At 45.7% G+C, this 18,327-nt stretch overlaps 1 protein-coding gene across 4 annotated transcripts in view; it reads right to left on the reverse strand.

Annotated features, from left to right (window-relative positions):
• The window catches only part of LOC138770823 (threonine--tRNA ligase 1, cytoplasmic-like), an 85,105-nt gene extending 67,681 nt beyond the window's left edge, over window positions 1-17,424 (reverse strand). For 3 of the 4 annotated variants that reach the window (XR_011359509.1, XR_011359508.1, XR_011359510.1), the window contains exon 1: window positions 16,991-17,424. Coding sequence is in view for 1 of the 4 variants with exons in the window: in XM_069950072.1 (XP_069806173.1) it covers window positions 16,991-17,186 (196 nt within the window). In the remaining 3 variants the exon portion in view is untranslated. The remainder of the gene's footprint in view (window positions 1-16,990) is intronic. The other variant, XM_069950072.1, reaches the window with a different exon arrangement.
• Window positions 17,425-18,327: the final 903 nt, after the last annotated feature.

Below are 18,327 nucleotides of genomic sequence, written 5' to 3' on the forward strand. Positions count from 1 at the left end.
AGTACACATAATAGCACCTTTCCCCTCTTTGTTTCCCCTGTGAAAAGAGGAGGGAGGTGATGATGTCACAGCAGTTGAGCAGAGACTGCCTCTTTTTTTCAGCAGCCGGCTTTCAGGCTGCTTTTACCAGCAGTTTCCTGGTGGAGCTCCCCCTGGTGGTCATCACTGGGAAATATGGAAAATTAGATTGTTAATTTTTCATATTTCCTTAGATGTAAAAAAAATGAAAACCACATATAAATTAACAAAAAAAAATAACAAATTCAGTTTTAACACTTTCAAAATTTTTTTTAACTTTGCGACACATTCCCTTTAAAGGGACTGTACCATCAAGCCTGGGCTGAAGCAATGGAGGCGGGCTGACCCACCCCCAGTGGGAGGAAACCTCTGCCCCTCTGACACTGCTCCATTAGAATCAATGGAGCTGTATCATAGAGGAACGGGGGTTTCTTCCTATTGGGGGTGGGTCAGCCCGCCTCCAGTGCTTCAGCCCAGGCCTGATGGTACTGTCCCTTTAAATAAAAATTTCCGCTAGACCTTTAAGTGAGCAGGAAGTCCTGAGCAGGGTTTCTGGCAACAGAAAAGTCTGAAATCATAGGTCAGAAACCATAAAAAGCAACTCGAAGTGACACATACACTTTAAGGAGTACCTGTCACTAAAAAACAACCACACTGCAATGTGCTCCTCTCCCCGCCGAGTCTGTCTGACCTGAACAGCCCTATAGATTTACATTATGCAGCTCTCTAATACTCGTTCTGATGATTGGTCGCTGTCTGAACAGTTAAAGAGTCACTGTCGTATTTTTTTTTTTTGCAGAAATCAATAGTCCAGGCGATTTTAAGAAACTTTGTAATTGGGTTTATTAGCCAAATCTGCCATTATCTGCATGTAAAAAGCCTTTTCCCAGGTCCCCCCCTCCTTCCTCTTTTTCATCCACTCTGAAAAATCTGAAAATTGTGACTTGTTGCAGGAGACGTACCCTGTCTGTTCTAGGGAGAGGGGAGGGGGGAGGAGGAAGGAGGGAGTTAGCCGGCAGCAGAAAGCAGATAACAGAGGATTACAGGCACGGAGCTGGGTGACAGCTGTAATCTGAGCTCAGACAGGTCACTGGTGATGTCCCAGGAGATATCCTGTGAGGGATTTGTAGATTAACTCTTTGTTGTCCTGTTTTGGTCTTTTCTTTAGCTCTCTCCATAGGAGAACAATGAAGACAGGGGGGAGAGCTTCAAACTGCTTTTTCATGATAAAAAAGCATTTTTCGGATAATAAACCCAATTACAAAGTTTCTTAAAATCGCCTGGACTATTGATTTCTGCAAAAAAAAAATTTCACGACAGTGACACTTTAAAACCTTGACTTAAGTCTTAACAGCTACTTTTTAAAATGGGAAACTGCACAAAAGCCACTGTAGACCAATGAAATGGCATACGTTGGGGAAGCCTCCTGATTAATACGACAAACAAAGTGCCAATTGATGCAAAATATGCTGCAAAAGAGAACAATCTACTGCAAAAATTCAAGTGTGACCCTAAAGTAATGAAACCCAACTCAATTATACACCTAGAAAGCTGGGACGTTACATAGGATTATACTGATATTTCCACTAAAGAAAACCACTGTAGAAAGTGTGGTTTCCTTACATGGCACACCATAAGCAATGGCACTGCATGGAGACTGTTTTTTTTAAATACTATTGACACGCAGCGGAGCACAACATACATGCACACTGTGCACACAAAGCATTTCATTGTTTAATACAATACAATACTCTGCCGTTTTTTAATAAACATCACTGAATAAACATGTCAGCTTAAAAACTCCTGCAAAACCTTAGACTACAATACAGGGGGACTGTGCCAATGTGCCGCCTAAATTACTACCCTAACACCTGATGCTACAGTCAGGTAGGTTACACACTGTCATTTGGACACATTTAAACTCCCCAAAGACCAAAGCTGTAGACTCAGCATAGTCAGTGTAATAAAGATAGTAACTGTGGATACATCAGGCCTGGATAAACCACCTTCACATGTCTGAGCTACTAAGGGGCTACACATGGACATCTGGAGCTGAACTCCTGCTTTATTAGGCTATGTTCACACAACGGCTTTCCATGCAGTTTTTAAAATGACAGCCATCAAGATATAAGGCCTACAGCAATATATTAAAGCGGCCGCTTGACTGACAGAGGGATCGGTCATGCGTCCGGGAAGCACGATTAATCGGGACTTCAGAAGGTATCATAGACACCAATCTCACTGATCAGTGTTTGCTTCTGTAGACGGCCCCATACCTGGCTGTCCTATAAGACTTTTAGGGCTAAATATATGCAGCAGCATGAAAACTTACATTTATGACTAATCTTATAGGCAATTTTTATTTGTTATATGACTTTTCCCACAAATCTACAAAAGCTTTCAGTGCCATTACACAAAGTACAAGTGACATCTGCAGCATTCCCTCCAATCATCTCACTCCCAAGCATTGGACGGCACTTGCTACCATGTAATGTAGGTTTTCAAGGAGACAGGAGGCAAGAAATGTCATGCAGAAACAGACCACACAGTGTGTTTGTCTTACTATGGAGACACATAGATAAGCATAGAAACTGTAAGAATTATTTTAGAGGGAATCTCATCACCAGACCACCTACTGCTCTGGCAGAACCACTGGATAAATAGCACTGGAAGCATTCAGAACTTACCTCGGTTGCATTTATCCAGGCCAGGCTTATTTCCTGAGCCCTATAGCAACCCTATGCCTCGGGGCCCCTTCACAGATTTCCTGACCCATAGGTTAGTATTGGGCAAGGTACCCCTCTGGATTTTCCCTAAAGGGTGTCCTTTCAGAAAAATAGGTCAGAATTTTTTTTTAGAGCCGTATGGAGGAGAACCAGAATTGCGGACAGCTCCGGATGTGCCGAGTGCTGCATGCATAGTGCTTGGCCCTGAATATACAGAAAAGCAGTGCTGGGGCTCAGGAAACAAGCCCTGCCTCCTTGACACTATTCATGGGTTGAATAAATAACCTTAATATGAAAACAAAAACAAAGAAAAGTAACAGGGGTATGTTCTTAATGTTTTCAATTATATCTATCCAGCAGTGCCACCACCTGAGTAGGCCCTCAGGGGTGACAGATTCCCTTTAAAGGGGTTGTCCGGCGATAAAAAATTATTCACAGAATAACACACATTACAAAGTTATACAACTTTGTAATGTATGTTATGTCTGTGAATGGCCCCCTTCCCCGTGTCCCACCACCCCCACCTGTGTACCCGGAAGTGTGGTGCGCTAAACATTACCTGTCACGTGCCGACCACGGTCTCCCATCCTCAGCAGTGACGTCTTCTTCGGGAGGCCGGCGGATCTTCCCGAGTGCCAGCCGCCCTCTGCAGTGTCATCCGAAGCTCAGCCGCGATTGGCTGAGCATAACTGTGCTCAGCCAATCGCGGCTGAGCGGCTGATGACGCGGCCACGTCATCAGCTGCTCAGCCGCGATTGGCTGAGCACAGTTATGCTCAGCCAATCGCGGCTGAGCTTCGGATGACGCTGCAGAGGGTGGCCGGCACTCGGGAAGATCCGCCGGCCTCCCGAAGAAGACGTCACTGCTGAGGATCGGAGACCGTAGACGACACGAGATGCGGTGAGTATAATGCACCACACTTCCGGGTCTAGCGTGGGTGGGGGGAAACACGGGGAAGGGGGCCATTCACAGACATAACATACATTACAAAGTTGTATAACTTTGTAATGTGTGTTATTCTGTGAATAATTTTTTATCGCCGGACAACCCCTTTAATTTGTTTAGGAGATTTTTTATTAAAACCAACAGGTGAAAAGTGGTGTACAGGATTTTTCTCCACATTTATCATGTGTTGTATAGACAATTCAAAGACCTCCAGGCCTAAGTAGTAGGCATTACCTCAGCAAAGGGGTGTGGCCTAAGGTTCACACTGTGCCAAAATCTGGCTCACAATTCTGGCATCCTTAAAGGAAACTAATAGTTGATCTATCCGGCCTTCAGATCAAACACTGATAAATATGACGCATTTAAACACCATCTAGTGTACGTTAAAAGTTAAGTGACAAGGTACATTCATGGTTTATGTTGTTGGAGCCTAGATCTAGGTAAAACCTGTTCAGGCCAGACAGACATGTCACACAAAGAAAATCAATTTAATACATGGAATTTATTTGAAGGCATAAATAATGCAGAATCCCCATACTGCAACATTGGCAGAGCCCTCCTAAAGGTGAGATACATTTTTTTTTTTTTAAATTCTCAATTTTATTAAATTTTCCAAGCATTTCACATAAAAGAAAAAAAAACAAAAAAAACAGTGTAGACCACACCCCTTAGGGCGGAACAGTGTTATTGAGAGAAGGAACTCATTTAAACCACAACAGAAACATCTAATGTATATGGATATAAAGGCACTTTACACCTCACAAACTCCCTATGGGGGAGATCATGCCCGGGGGACAGAGAGCCCGAGGCATACAGCTGCTCTGGCGGGGGGCCCCAAAAGGGAACCACTAGAGGAGACCACTAGAATAGAGAGTGAAGATGAGGAAGAGAAAGCAGAACGAATAAGAGGGGGAGGGTCGGGAGGGGGGGGGGGGGGGGGGGGGGGGGGACAGGCAGGGCCGCTCCTCACTGAGCCAGCAAGGTCCTGTACTCATCAGTCTCTGTGAATTGGTCCCAGTAGAACCACGTCCGAAAAAACTTTGCGTTGTGTCCATGCAACTGGGCCGTAAGGTCTTCCAGATGTTTGAGATCCTCAACTTTTCGGATCCACATTGCTATACTGGGAGGATCAGGACGGCGCCAGAGGGCCGGGATACAGGCTCGTGCAGCATTAATCAGGTGTCGGAGGACAGAACGGCGGTAAGACTTGAGAGGGATATCTGCAATATGCAGGAGAAAAAGCGCCGGGGAAAAGGGGAGCTGGCGGTCTGTGAAAGTAGAGGAAATACGCCACAACTCCTTCCAGAAAGGTGCCAGTACGGGGCAACTCCAGAAGGTGTGTAAGAGGGTGCCTTCCTCGCTGCAGTTTCTCCAGCACAGTGGCGGAACATCCGGTGGAGTTGAGTGGGAACCTGGGAGAGTAGTTTGTAACCCGCCTCTTGGAGGCGCGAAGAGATGGAACTGGAGTGGGTACAAGTAAGGACCCTGTCAGCCTGAGCCGCCGATAGGGAAATATCTAAGTCTTCCTCCCATGCAGTGAGAAAGGGGGGTGGCGGTTGTTCCGGTGGGGAGCCCAACAGAGTGTATAGAAGAGAGAGGGAGTGTCTAAGTGAGCCAGAGCCCAAGCAGAGGGTTTCAAAGTACGTGGAGGGGCAAGCAAAACCAGAAGGGTTCGGTAGCGAACAGAGGAAATGGTGGAGTTGCAGGGCCCTCCAGAACCCCAGGGGAGCCGGGTCAGAAAGGTCCCTAAGGTCAGTGAGGGATAGCCACGCCGAGCCATGAAGGAAAGCAGAGGCTCGGAAGGCGCCAGCTCGCGACCAGGTCCGGAAGACCGGGTCCTCCAAGCTAATCGGAAAGGCAGGGTTGCCCAAGATAGGGAACAGAGGGGAGGGGTGACGGGCCAAGAAGCCAGTGGAAAGGTGCTTATGGCACATCTTCAGTGTGGGAACGATAGTGGGATGAGAGCCGGCAAAGCGCGTGGAGGCCGGGATCCACGGGGCTGCCAACAGTGGGATTGGGGAAAGTGTCATTTCCAGGCCAACCCACAGTTTAGTGGGGGCATGGCGGTGCCAATCAAGTACCCGGGTGAGGTGTGCTGCTGCATAGTATTGGTTAAGATTGGGAAGAGCCAGACCTCCTTTCGCTTTCGGGCGGTATAGGATCGATTTGGCGAGGCGAGGTTGCTTGTGTGCCCAGATAAATTTAGTGAGGAGTGTAGACAGTTGCCGGAAGTAGGATAGGGGGACCGCAACTGGAAGGGCTTGAAAAAGATACAGCAAGCGAGGCAAGACGTTCATTTTGAATATCGCGCAGCGCCCAAACCAGGTGAAGGTACCCCCATGCCACTTAAGCAAGTCCGCTTCAATGCGCCTGAGCATGGGCAAGACGTTAACTCTAAAGAGGTCTGCTGTTACGGGAGTAAGTTGAACTCCCAGGTACATCAGGGAAGAGCACGACCACCGGAAAGGAAAAGAAGCCTCTAAGGAGGCTGCGACAGCGGGGGGAAGAGAAAGGTTGAGCGCTTCCGATTTTTGCAGATTAATTTTATAGTTAGAGAGATATTGGTAATGAGAAAGCTCAGAAAGAAGGTTGGGCAGGGAGACAAGAGGTTGAGAGAGGAAAAACAATAAATCGTCTGCTTAAGCCGCAACTTTGTGGTCCACCGACCCCCCTCGAACCCCAGCAATGTTGACATTGTTCCTGACATGTCTAAGGAAAGGTTCAAGGGTCAAGATAAAAATGAGGGGGGATAGGGGGCAGCCCTGCCGTGTCCCGTTGGCAATGGGGAACGCGGAAGAGAGAAGGCCGTTGACCGAGACCCGAGCCGTGGGCTGAGAATAGAGAGAGCCAATCCACTCCAACATACGCGGACCGAGGCCCAAATGTTTAAGTGTGGCAAAAAGGAAAGGCCAGCTGACCCGGTCAAAGGCCTTCTCGGCGTCCGTGGACAGGAGCATGGAGGGAAGGCCCGCAGAATGAACATGGTGGATAATGTTAATCGCCCTAGTGGTGTTATCCCGAGCTTCTCGGGAAGGCATGAAGCCTACCTGATCCAGATGTATAATAGGCTGGAGCAAAGGTGAGATACATCTAATACAGAAGTCAGCTGAGGGCATCCTGAGGGCAGAAGACCACCCCAACTTCAGCTGCAACAAACTTCAACCATACAAGGCATAGAAAATGTACAGAATTTAGAATCAAACTGTACTTGACCACACAAACCACAATCAGCTGAACGAAGAGGGATGAAAGCAGCAACTCTGTGTTCATGGAAAGCTGTATCTTAATGTCTTCTTCCAGCTGCAGCAAGATTATGTGCTTTAATGTTTTTCTGAAGTTGATGAAATCACAAGATGCTTTTACCTTAAAGTGTCAGTGGCATTATAACTTTCTAAATCTACAGAAGACGTGATCTAAAGCAAGTTTGCCATTTACATTCATCATTTTTTTAGTTATTTTAGTTGTCACTTCCTGCTTTCTGACTTTTTTTTCTCAAACATGAAACAAAAAACAGGAAGTCCTGTGTATCCCAGGTCATCTGAGCGCTCACAGAGAGAAGGCAGTCATGTGACTGATGGACACATTGAGCTGTGACTCTGTACTGGCCGAAGTTCCTGTGTTTAGTCTGTTTTGGGTTTTTTTCAACCAGTACAAGTCAGAAAATCTTCCTTCAGGAGACTGGACCTGGATTTCTCGTAAGTTCAGCTTTGTTTTACAGCAGGATAACAAAATAATGAATGTATATTGCAAACTAGCTATATTTCACATCTACTGTTGATTTAGATTTTGAAAGTTATTACAACAGTGACACTTTAACGCTAATGTACCACTTTGGAAAAGCAACTAGTTTTCTTCATCACCCTGTTGGTGCGGTGATCCCAGTGGCATTGTCTATTTTTAAAATGCCACCTGGTACGCGTGTTCTGTGCAGTTTTCTCCTTGTGCACTGGACTGCTCGATGCACTGGAGGCTGGCCTGGCGCCCCCCAGTGTAATATCTCCTTGGTGACGGGGCCCTGCTTAATTGTAAGAGGCACATTACAGAGGGCAGGGGATATCATTACACTTGGGGGGGGACCAGCCTCTAGTGCATAAAGTGGGCTGATGCACAAAGAGAAGATGGTGCCCAGCCTAGGAATCTGGCAGCATTTTGAAAAATGGACAGCGCCACCCAGTGCCTGCACCAACAGGGTAATTAAAAACCACAGAACCATCTCCCTTAGAAGGATTCACCTGGTGTAAAACAATGCTTTAGCCTGGCCAATGCTCCTGGCTATGTTTATAGGAGAACTCCAGGCAAATGTAAAAAATCATGGAGGGCAAAGGGTGGTGGGAACATATGAATATATTTTCCCCATGCCCCCACAGCACTATCACTGTCAGCCTGTGGTCTCCTTTTTCTCCTGGCTTCCTGTGTTGTCACGACCTGGTTTAAACTACGAGCTCAGCCAGTCAGCAGAGTTGTCACTGACTGGCTAAGTGGGCATTTCTGAGCGGGGACGTGACATCACAGAACCAAGGGGGTCCATTGAATTGGCAGAGGACCATGAGTGCTTGCACTGGGGGGGGGGGCACCAAGACAGGCAAGTTTCCCTTGATCCCTCTGATTTTTTGCCCTTAGTACCCCTTTGATAAAGCGATCTGCATATACATACAGTATTGTGGCACATGTTCTGAGACATAGGGGTGATTTATCATTCCCTGAACCAGAGCATTCAGGTCATCAGATCCATGGCCAGGCTTCCAGATTACACCAAAGGCGAGTCTAGAGAGAATTGTGGCACAGCATTGTCTGATGTGTTAATATCCACAGGACAGAAGGAGCTGGATGCAAATTTTTCTGTGTGGGAAATTTCCACTACATGTGGAAGGTGAAAATCATATCCAAATATACTGAACTGAAAATTTTCTGCACATTAGAAGAGATTTGCCTTGATAGCTACCTTTAGGTGGTACAAGCAATGGCCTTTCTTGGTGGAAGGAAAGCTATTTAGCAAATAAAGTGATAACTAATGTTGGCACCAATTACAGTAAAATGTAATCTTTAAACATATTGTAGAAAATCAATCATGCCGAAATCAGTGCAATTATACTGATTAAAAAACCAACACAGGAGCCATAATAAAACTCTAATACGTCAGAATCAAGTGGTCAACAATTATATGTTTGGCCATTGGAAGAAAGATTTATCCTGGCCGCCTCTGGAGAACCCTACTTTACTCTAATGAAAAGCTCATGAACACTGCAGTCTACTGATTCGAGTCATGTTTTAAAGGGGTTATTCAGCACTAGAAAAACATGGCCACTTTCTTCCAGAGACAGCCCCACTCTTGTCTCCAGCTTGGGTAGGGTTTTGCTGCTCAGTTCCATTGAAGTCAATAGAGCTTAATTGCAAACTGCACCTGAACTGGAGACAAGAGTTGTGTTGTCTCTGAAAGAAAGTGGCCGTGTTTTTTTAGCAATGGATAACAGGTTCCTCAGGTAGGACTGAGGAACCTGTGGCTCTCCAGCTGAGGCAAAACTACAATTCCCATGATGCCTGGACAGTCAGTGTCAAAGTTTTAGCTTTCTAGCCAGGGTAAGAGCAAGGGTTCCCCCCAGGCCAACAAAAAATTCAACTATGCAAGATGCATGCTCACACCAACCAGCTAAACCGAGAGCTCTCTGTACCCTCATCCTGCAGGCTCCCTCACCATACCACATTAGCTGACAGAAAACTCTAGATTTGGTTAGTGAAGGGGATGAAGGCTTTTGCTGCTTGCAAAGAAGAATGACAAACATAAATGATATTAAAAAAAATACACTAGTCCCAACAATATATGTAGAAAGACTCCAAAGCAGCACAGCAACAGTGAGTTCACACTAGCAAAATTTCAATATGTCAACTGCTTGAGAAAGATACCGATGCTCGTCTGCAGAGACTTTACATGGCAGAACTGACTGAGCAGCCAGGACAATCCCAGTGTTAAAGGGGTTATCCAGTGCTTCAAAAACATGGCCACTTTTGCCCCACTCGTCTCCAGATTGGGTGGGGTTTGAAACTCCGTTTCATTCAAGTAAATGGAGCTTAACTGCAAACCACACCTAAACTGGAGACAACAGTAGGGGAAAAGTGGCCAAGTTTTTGTAGCGCTGGATAACCCCTTTAATTTTATACAAGCTGATATGCTATCTGCCAAATGAGTGTTTCTAGCAGCACTCATTGCCAACTATCAGCCCGTGTAAAAGGTCTCTAAGGGTACAAACCCACACACCGTATACACAGCAGATTTGTTGGTACAGATTTGATGCTGTGTTCAGTTATTTAGATCTAATCTGCTGCGTATTTGCTGCGTGTTTGCTGCGTGTTTGCTGCGTATCGCAGCAGTAAATACGCTGCTTATACGGTGTGTGGGTTTATACCCTCAGGGTATAAACCCACACACCGTATACACAGCGTATTTACTGCTGCGATACGCAGCGAATACGCAGCAAAAACGCAACAAATACGCAACAAAAACGCAGCAGATTAGATCTAAATAACTGAACTCAGCATCAAATCTGTACCAACAAATCTGCTGCGTATTTGTTGCGTATCTGCTGTGTATACGGTGTGTGGGTTTGTACCCTAAGGGTACAAACCCACACACCGTATACGCAGCAAATACGCAACAAATACGCAACAAATACGCAACAAATACGCAACAAATACGCAGCAGTTTGATGGTGAAGATTTAATGCTGAGTTCAGTTATTTAGATCTAATCTGCTGCGTTTTTGTTGCGTATTTGTTGCGTTTTTGCTGCGTATTCGCTGCGTATCGCAGCAGTAAATACGCTGTGTATACGGTGTGTGGGTTTATACCCTAAAGCCTGATGTTCCAGGGGAGGCAAACGACAACCTGTCAGCTCAGAGCTCGATTCCTCTTCTTGCTGCATGTGCTATTACATACACAGACAGTGAGCAGCAGGAGGGAATTGTTCAGGCGGCCCACTGAAATCAGTGGCAGTCCTATTACTCGGGGCAATGCACTGCAGACCGCCGCTGAGACAGTCACTTTTAGTACGCTGAAAGACAACGATCAGCCAATAAGCACACGTGCATGTCAGCTGATTGTTGCCTTTCAACATGCTCCATTACAACGATTATCAGCCTGAACAGTTGCTAATCAGCCAATTAAGGCCAAATCGTTCAGTGTAATAGGGCCTTAAAGGGGAACTGTGAGCAGGTTCGATGACTAATCTGCCGATAGCTTACTATTGCACACAGGGAGCTGAGGAGGAAGGAAAGTCTCTTATCTTTAGTTCCCGTGCTGTTAGCAGTGTAATTCTTGGTCCAGAGCACCATTAGGAGCTCTGGAGCGAGCACTCACATGATGGGGGCGGGGCAGTTCTCCTAGCGGTGCTCCAGACAGAGGATTCCACTGCTAAAAGCATGGGAACGGCGCCAAGGAGGAAGATAAGAGACATACCTTCCTTCTTAGATTTGTCTAACCTGCTGAGAGTTCTCCTTTAAAACAGACTCTAAAAGAAGCTCCCTAGAGCATTACGGAGTCCTTAAAACCCTATAAATGCATCTTCTATTAAAAGGAGTTTACCAGGCAAAGTAGAATGAACAGCTATCGAGAGGATAGTTCGGTCAGTAATCCATGCTTGTACTACACAGTTTACCGGGCTGGAAGCAGTTGTCTCAGGTCACTGTGTGGCAGTGGTCATGTGTAACTGAGCTGCAGTTACAGATCGCCACCACTAAACTGACAACTGCTTCCACAGCCCTGTTCACTTTGTACTGCTGTTGTTTTCCTACATGCTATTTTTGTTGGATAACCCCTTAAACTATGAAAATACAAAGCACTATAAAAAAAAAAAAAAATAGAACAACTTCAAAAGCTCACTGACATTAACACAACGTATAACACAAAGCAACAAGCCAGTGTATGTAACTACAGTAGTCCCTGGGTTTGCCCTGGTGACTGGCAATATGTTACTGCAGGAGTGTAGCTGTAATAAATATATACACACACCAGCTCATCGGTCTGTTTTGCCTAGAAAACCTATTTAAAGGGGTTGGCAAACTATAAAGAGACTTATCAAGCTGTGTATTACATTCCCAGAGTGATAATTCGCCCCATCGATCGTTTAACAATTTTGGAGAAACGATTTGGTTTTTATAACGATCAGCGTTTAGACGAATAGACTGTTAGAAAAATCGTAAATGCGATCGTTTTAAAGATCGCTTAAGCCCATCTTTTACATAGGGTGAATCTTTGAAAGACTGTTTACACAAAACGATCTGCGAATTTTTAGCGAACGATGGACGATTTAAGAACATGTTGAAAGATCAAAATGAACGATTTTTCGCTCATCGCTTGATCGTTTGCTGCGTTTACACGGAACGATCATCACTCAAATGCGATCGTTATTGCAAAAATTCAAACGATAATCGTTCTGTGTAAACGCAGCATTAGTTGCCCATAGCAATCAGAGCTCAGCTTTCATTTTACCAGAGCAATGTGAGAAACGAAAGCTTGGCTGTGACTGGCTGCAGGTGTCCTACAATAAGACGGCATGATATATCTCCCAAAGTTATCCATAGGACACATGATACATGTTTGACCAGAGTGACAGATACTGCAAAGATAAATTATGGTTGAAGTCCTAGGAGTCAGACCACAAGAAATCAAACACTTACCACCTAAAAACTGTTAGTTGTTCAGCCTTAGGAAAGTGGCTGCCAAAGACTGGATTGAACATGTGTGTCTCCCCAATGCCTCAGCTCGCCTGGGGGAAAGTAAGGGAGCAGGAAGGGGATGAGTGCAGGAAGCTGTGCAGGGCAAACAGGGACCCGAGAATTAAAAAATGGTATTCACATCTAAGCATGTTATATACCTGCATTACACGGGGTGCAATTCATTCATTATGAGGGCAATTTATTTCTATTGTTGTGATCCAGTCTTCCCACACCACTTCTGTTAAAGGAAACTCAGAGCAAACACTAAGTTACAGAGTTACAGTCATTTGGAGTAACCTGACATATCAGACAGATCAAAAATTACTGATGGTACCAGTAACCACTTAGGCCTGGTGTGAAGGTCATGAGGGGGCAGAGCAGGCTCTATCTACCCTCTGAGTAGAGAATAGGTGAAATACCATGGAACAAAGTCCCTTTAGATACTAAAAGCTGCAACTTGTTAGGTGGCGCGAGGAGATTCCTCCACAGTTACCTTGCCCTGGTTATAAAACATCTGCCCTATTTATGGGTAGCCTGAAGCTCTCTGCGGAAACTCGTGATGCAACGAAGAGAAACGGTTTTGTGTAGCGCAAGGCCGAACATAGAAGAATTTCCATCAGGAAGCTCCTCACAAACCTGTAAAAAAGCCACAAGTGTAAGGCTGCATTCACACATCTGTATATTTCACAGACCTATGGCCGGTGAATGGCTGTTCTGGACTGTTTCCCCGCTAGGCATGATGTATCAAGATCACATCAGCAGTGGGGAAAATGTCTGCATCTAGGTGGCACCGTTGGTAGGTGCACAAAATATACGAATATGTGAATGCAGCCTTACACAATATGTCCCTTATGGGTTTTGCTTATGCTACACTGAACAAACAATGAAACCTGTGAGGGGCCTGCTGCATTACACAATTCACACCTCAGGTGCACTTCTATGCTGGTTCCAGAACTTGCTTAAGATTTTACCTGTGCAAAGCCGCAAGTAAAATCCACCTAATTTCCACTGGCTCTTTACTGCACCAGCACAATGTACAGCAGGGCATGTTAGGCCAGGTTTAACATTGCAGTACCAACTAAAAGACAGGGGAAAATTTATCAAGCTGGCCAAGGGTGAATTTACACTGGGCCAAGTATCAGCAGACAGGAAGCCTTATTGCCAATAATCAGTCTAGGTAAAAGGGCCAGGGATCAGCAGACAAACAGGAAATCTCATTGGTCAGCTGACCACATCTTTTGGGCAGGCTTTACGGTTATGGTTATTGGTAGGCGTCTGCACATCTTCCCATGTATACGAGAACGTGCAGGCAAGTATTATGAACTCAATGCAGCAATCGTTCTGGCTGTTCAGCCACACAACCGACTGTGCCCTGTAAAGGATGGCAATCTTGTTTGTTTGCGGCATACAACTGGTCATGCAATAGGCCCTTCAATGGGAACCTTACTATAAAAAAGCTCCGAAATTTCTGTGATTTTGACTAGTGTGCGGGACAGAAGCTATGACTTGTAGCGCCACCAGAAGCAAATCAACATCTTGGGGAATGTATGTACTCTTAAAGGGCAGGTAAACCCCATCAACTAGCAGCAGATGCACAGTGACCATTCATTCATTCAGTGGACAAGTGTCCTCTGTTCTTGGGATCAGCTGGGCTCCCAGCAATCAGACCCCCATCAATGTGCTTGTTATCCCCTATTCAGCACATAAGGGATAAACCAAGGCTAAAAGCACATTATGCCTGCAACAAGAAAGGGTTTCCTCCGGGGCTCCTTTTAGCTAGATGTCACTATACTGCAGAAATTGATACACAAAATAACAGTATATTACATTATTCCATCCAACAAGATCAATAGCAACATCATTTCCTGACCAGATACTACAGTAAATTATGTATGGCATATGCCACTGTACAGCATGTTACCTCTAGGTCTGTACTGTATACATAAATGGTGGGATTCCTTGCAGCTTTCCACCAGAAGAACACATTGTTACATTTAAGGGTACTATTACACGGAACGATAATCGGCCAGATCGGCCCTATTCGACCGATTACCGCTACGTGTAATAAATACAACGATCAACCTATATTTGTCGGTCACCGACCGCGCATCGCTACGTGTAATAGGCGACTGTAATACCGTGTAATACCACCCTAACAGAAGGCTAAGACTGCAATGTACCTGCAATGTACACTCAGGCTCTGGTCACATCTGTGTTAGTGCTGCATGGTGGAATCTACTGTGCAGCCTACATTCTATGGCTCAAAATGACAGACACCTCATTGGAACCTGAAGAGGAGCCCCACAGAAAACTGGATGTATGGTATGCCATTTAAATTTCTAAAGGACTAAACATATTTTGACACAGAGTACATTCAGAACATCTGCAAGCATACAAGACTTTTAAGTAGCCCTGCCAGCAAAAAAATATACATGCCTGATCTCAATAGTAAAAAAGCTGTTTGTTAAAAAAATGTATTAGCTTTTCCAGCCACAAGGACCTTTTTTTAAAGTTTATGGACAAAAACTTATTTTTATCCAAATTTTGGGTCCAAAATTGCTAACCAGTAAAGACAAAAGAAAAAGAACCCTCAAAAACTTAAAAAAAGAGCCAACAACATTTAGGGTATAAACACACACATCATATAAGTAGCGTATTTACTGCTGCGATACGCAGCAAATACGCAGCAGATTAGATCTAAATAACTGAACACAGCATCAAATCTGCTACAGATCTGCTGCGTATACTGTGTGTGTGTTTGTACCCTAAGGGTACAAACACACACAGCAGATACACAGCAGATTTGATACTGTGTTCAGTTATTTAGATCAAATCTGCTGTGTATCTGCTGTGTATCGCAGCAGTAAATACGCAGCATATATGCAGTGTGTGTTTGTACCCTAATAGTTATTTGGTACCGGCACTACAGAGAGATCTACAGGGGAGACCATCCAAACGTTCTGGCTCCATTCGCACTCCACTGACATCTACACCAAATCTACTATGACTTCATGATTTTATGACACCAGTTCAGTGGCATAAAATCACAGTAAATTTCCCGAAATGCCATGATCCCTTTATGCCCAGCTAGGCCAACAATTTTCCAAGTTAATAAAAATTTGATTTTTGGGGGGAAAAAATGTTGGTATACGTTAAACCAGCACTATGGAAAAACCTTTGAGCTTTCATAGGGAAATTCTTACTGTTTAGACCTTTACTGTTGGGACTGTTGACCCTCTTACCCATCCCATCTTAAAGGGGTACTCCAACCAAATACTATACTAAGTTGTTTAACATTAGAATATGGCCACAATACTTATTTGATGTACATGCATTTCAAATTTGGTATCCTAACCCACTTTTTTCTGTGTGCCTCCCCCACCAAAAGTCCAGTAGTCCAGAAGAAATTATTGAGACGTCTTATGCCTTTGCAGAAGGTGCCATCTTGAGACGTGACGTTTCAGTGTTGAGTTGGTAAATGTGGGCGGTAAGCCTGGCCCTGGGGCCGCAGTGGGTGGACTTGAGGCGGGGAAGCTGTATGGATGAGTCACCATACAGCAGTGGTAGAGTTTGAAAGGGGTGTGGCTTTGCTGGGCATGCTCCACCCTTTTCAAACTTCACAACTGCTGTATCGACATTTACTCATGTCCTCCATAGCTTCCCTGCCATAGGCATCTGAACAAGCTCCACCCCTTTCAAACTTGATGAATGCTGGATTCTCTCATAGTCTATACAGCTTCCCCGTCTCACGCCCGCCGCCCCTGGGGGAGAATTACTGCCCACATCCATTATCTCAACACTGAAGTCACGTCTCAAGATGGCACCTTCTGCAAAGGCATGAGAGGTCTCAATAATGATTTCTTCTGGCTACAGGACTTCCAGCGGGGAGGCACACAGACAAAAGTGGGTAAGGATCCAAAACTCTAAATGCATGTACATTAAAAAGTTGTATAACTTGTAGCTTGTAAAGCTGTTTTTAGCTTACATCACAATACTTTTTTATAGTGTTTGCTGTAGTACCCCTTTAAAGGGGTACTCCACTTAAGATTTAACCCTGTTCAACCCCACTCATAATCTAAGCTTGTTTGCAACAGGTTTCTATTACATGAATTGGTCTGTCTGTAGCACATCCAGACCGATCAGTGAACACCTGGCCAAGGGGCTGGGAAACAACAGAACAGTGACAGCCTCCTGAGCAGCATAGGGGTGAAAAAACAGTTGTTATCTCTCTCTCTAATCTACGTAGATGGATAGATAGATACTTTGTTTACCAAGTAAAGCAGCAACAGATTGAGCCAGCAATTGGCAGATAGCATAGTGTTATGGATTATAGGGCACTGCACACTGTAACCAGGACACAAATGTGAACAGGCCCCCCTGTCTCACAGTCACTGACAGGCAGGTACACCATTCACAGCAATGGCAGCAGACTGTGCCAACACCTGGCTCTACTACTACAGTCCTGTGGGTGCTGCCTCTCCCTGAGGTGTAATACAAGACTGAGGATAGAACATAGAGATGCATGCTGGGACTTGTGGTTCCCCTTGCAGTGACACGTCCCTCCCCCCGTAGATGATGGCCGCCATATACTCACATCTGCGGAACCACTTCAGCCAGTAGTGCACGATGGTGGCGTGGTGCTTCTTGTTCTCGATGCACCAGGTGGACAGGCTCTGGATGGACTCCATGGTGTTGGTGACCGCCTGCAGCTTCCTGTCCAGAGCGGCCTCCAGGGCCCCGGCGGAGGCCTTGCTGCTCCCACCACCACTGCTGCTGCTGCCGGCCGCCATGATTCCCCCACAACGCTCTGCGGCGGCCGAGGAGAGGGGGGTGTGTGTCACAGGCCGGGCACGGCGCCCGCCATGAGGAGACAAACACAGACCAGGGGGAAGGGGACGAGTACGGGAGGCTGGTGCGCCGGGGGGACGAGCCGTACGGACCGAGGAGACGAGGACTGCGTCACCGACTCGCGGACACGACGCGGGAGCGCGCAACAGAGGCCGCGCTAAATAATAACGTGCCGCCGGCGGGCACGCGCAGTGCTGGGACACGCCCCCTTCTCCTCACAGCGCCGCCGTCTGTGCGGGAGGCGGGAAAAAAAAAGCTGCGCGCACGAGGAGCTGAGGGCAATAACTGATATACAGAGAGCTACATAGACAATACACCGATATCTGTATATAGTATCACTACAGCCCCACTAGGGGCAACTCAGAATATACAGATAACTTCCATTCAGTTCATTTGCGCTGCATATAAAGACAAACGCAGAGCTCCCCCTAGAGGTGGCTGTTGGCAACAGATTATTAGTCTTCAGATCTGTCCAAATGTATATGGGTGCATGCAGGGCCGGACTGGGACTAAAAATCAGCCCTGGCACTCCAACCTCAGCAGCCCACATACCATATTCTCTCTGATATATTATGGATAGAGGTGTACAATACACGCTGCAGCAAATTCTGCTGTTCCTCACTACTTCACTTAAATATGCGAAGCCCATCATCAACACATAAAAATAAAGATATAACATGATCTGCTGTGAATTTGATGGTTTAGGCGGGGGGGGGGGGGGGGGTTATAAGTGACAGGACCTTTAGTCCAGTCTGAACTTTTAAAACCTTTTTATTACCAGCTGAAGTGTCACAGAGGCGGAGCCGAGCCACAGCAGCACCTCCTGTTCTGACTGATTGAGATACAGGGCAGCGCTGCAGCTCTCGTCGTGATACTTCAGCTGGTAATTAAAAGGATTATTAGAAAAGTTTACACTGCACTAACGGCCATGGCTGTTATATCTCCCACACACCTGTTTTCCGGGATCTACAACTCCATACCTGGTACGGACCTCATAGATTCCCTTTAAATGGGGAAAAACATGTCTGCTTTCTTCCAGAAACAATGCCACTCTCCTCCTCAGTTTGGGTGTGGTATTGCAGC

This window comes from Dendropsophus ebraccatus, chromosome 13, assembly GCF_027789765.1.
Source record: "Dendropsophus ebraccatus isolate aDenEbr1 chromosome 13, aDenEbr1.pat, whole genome shotgun sequence".
NCBI lineage: Eukaryota > Metazoa > Chordata > Amphibia > Anura > Hylidae > Dendropsophus > Dendropsophus ebraccatus.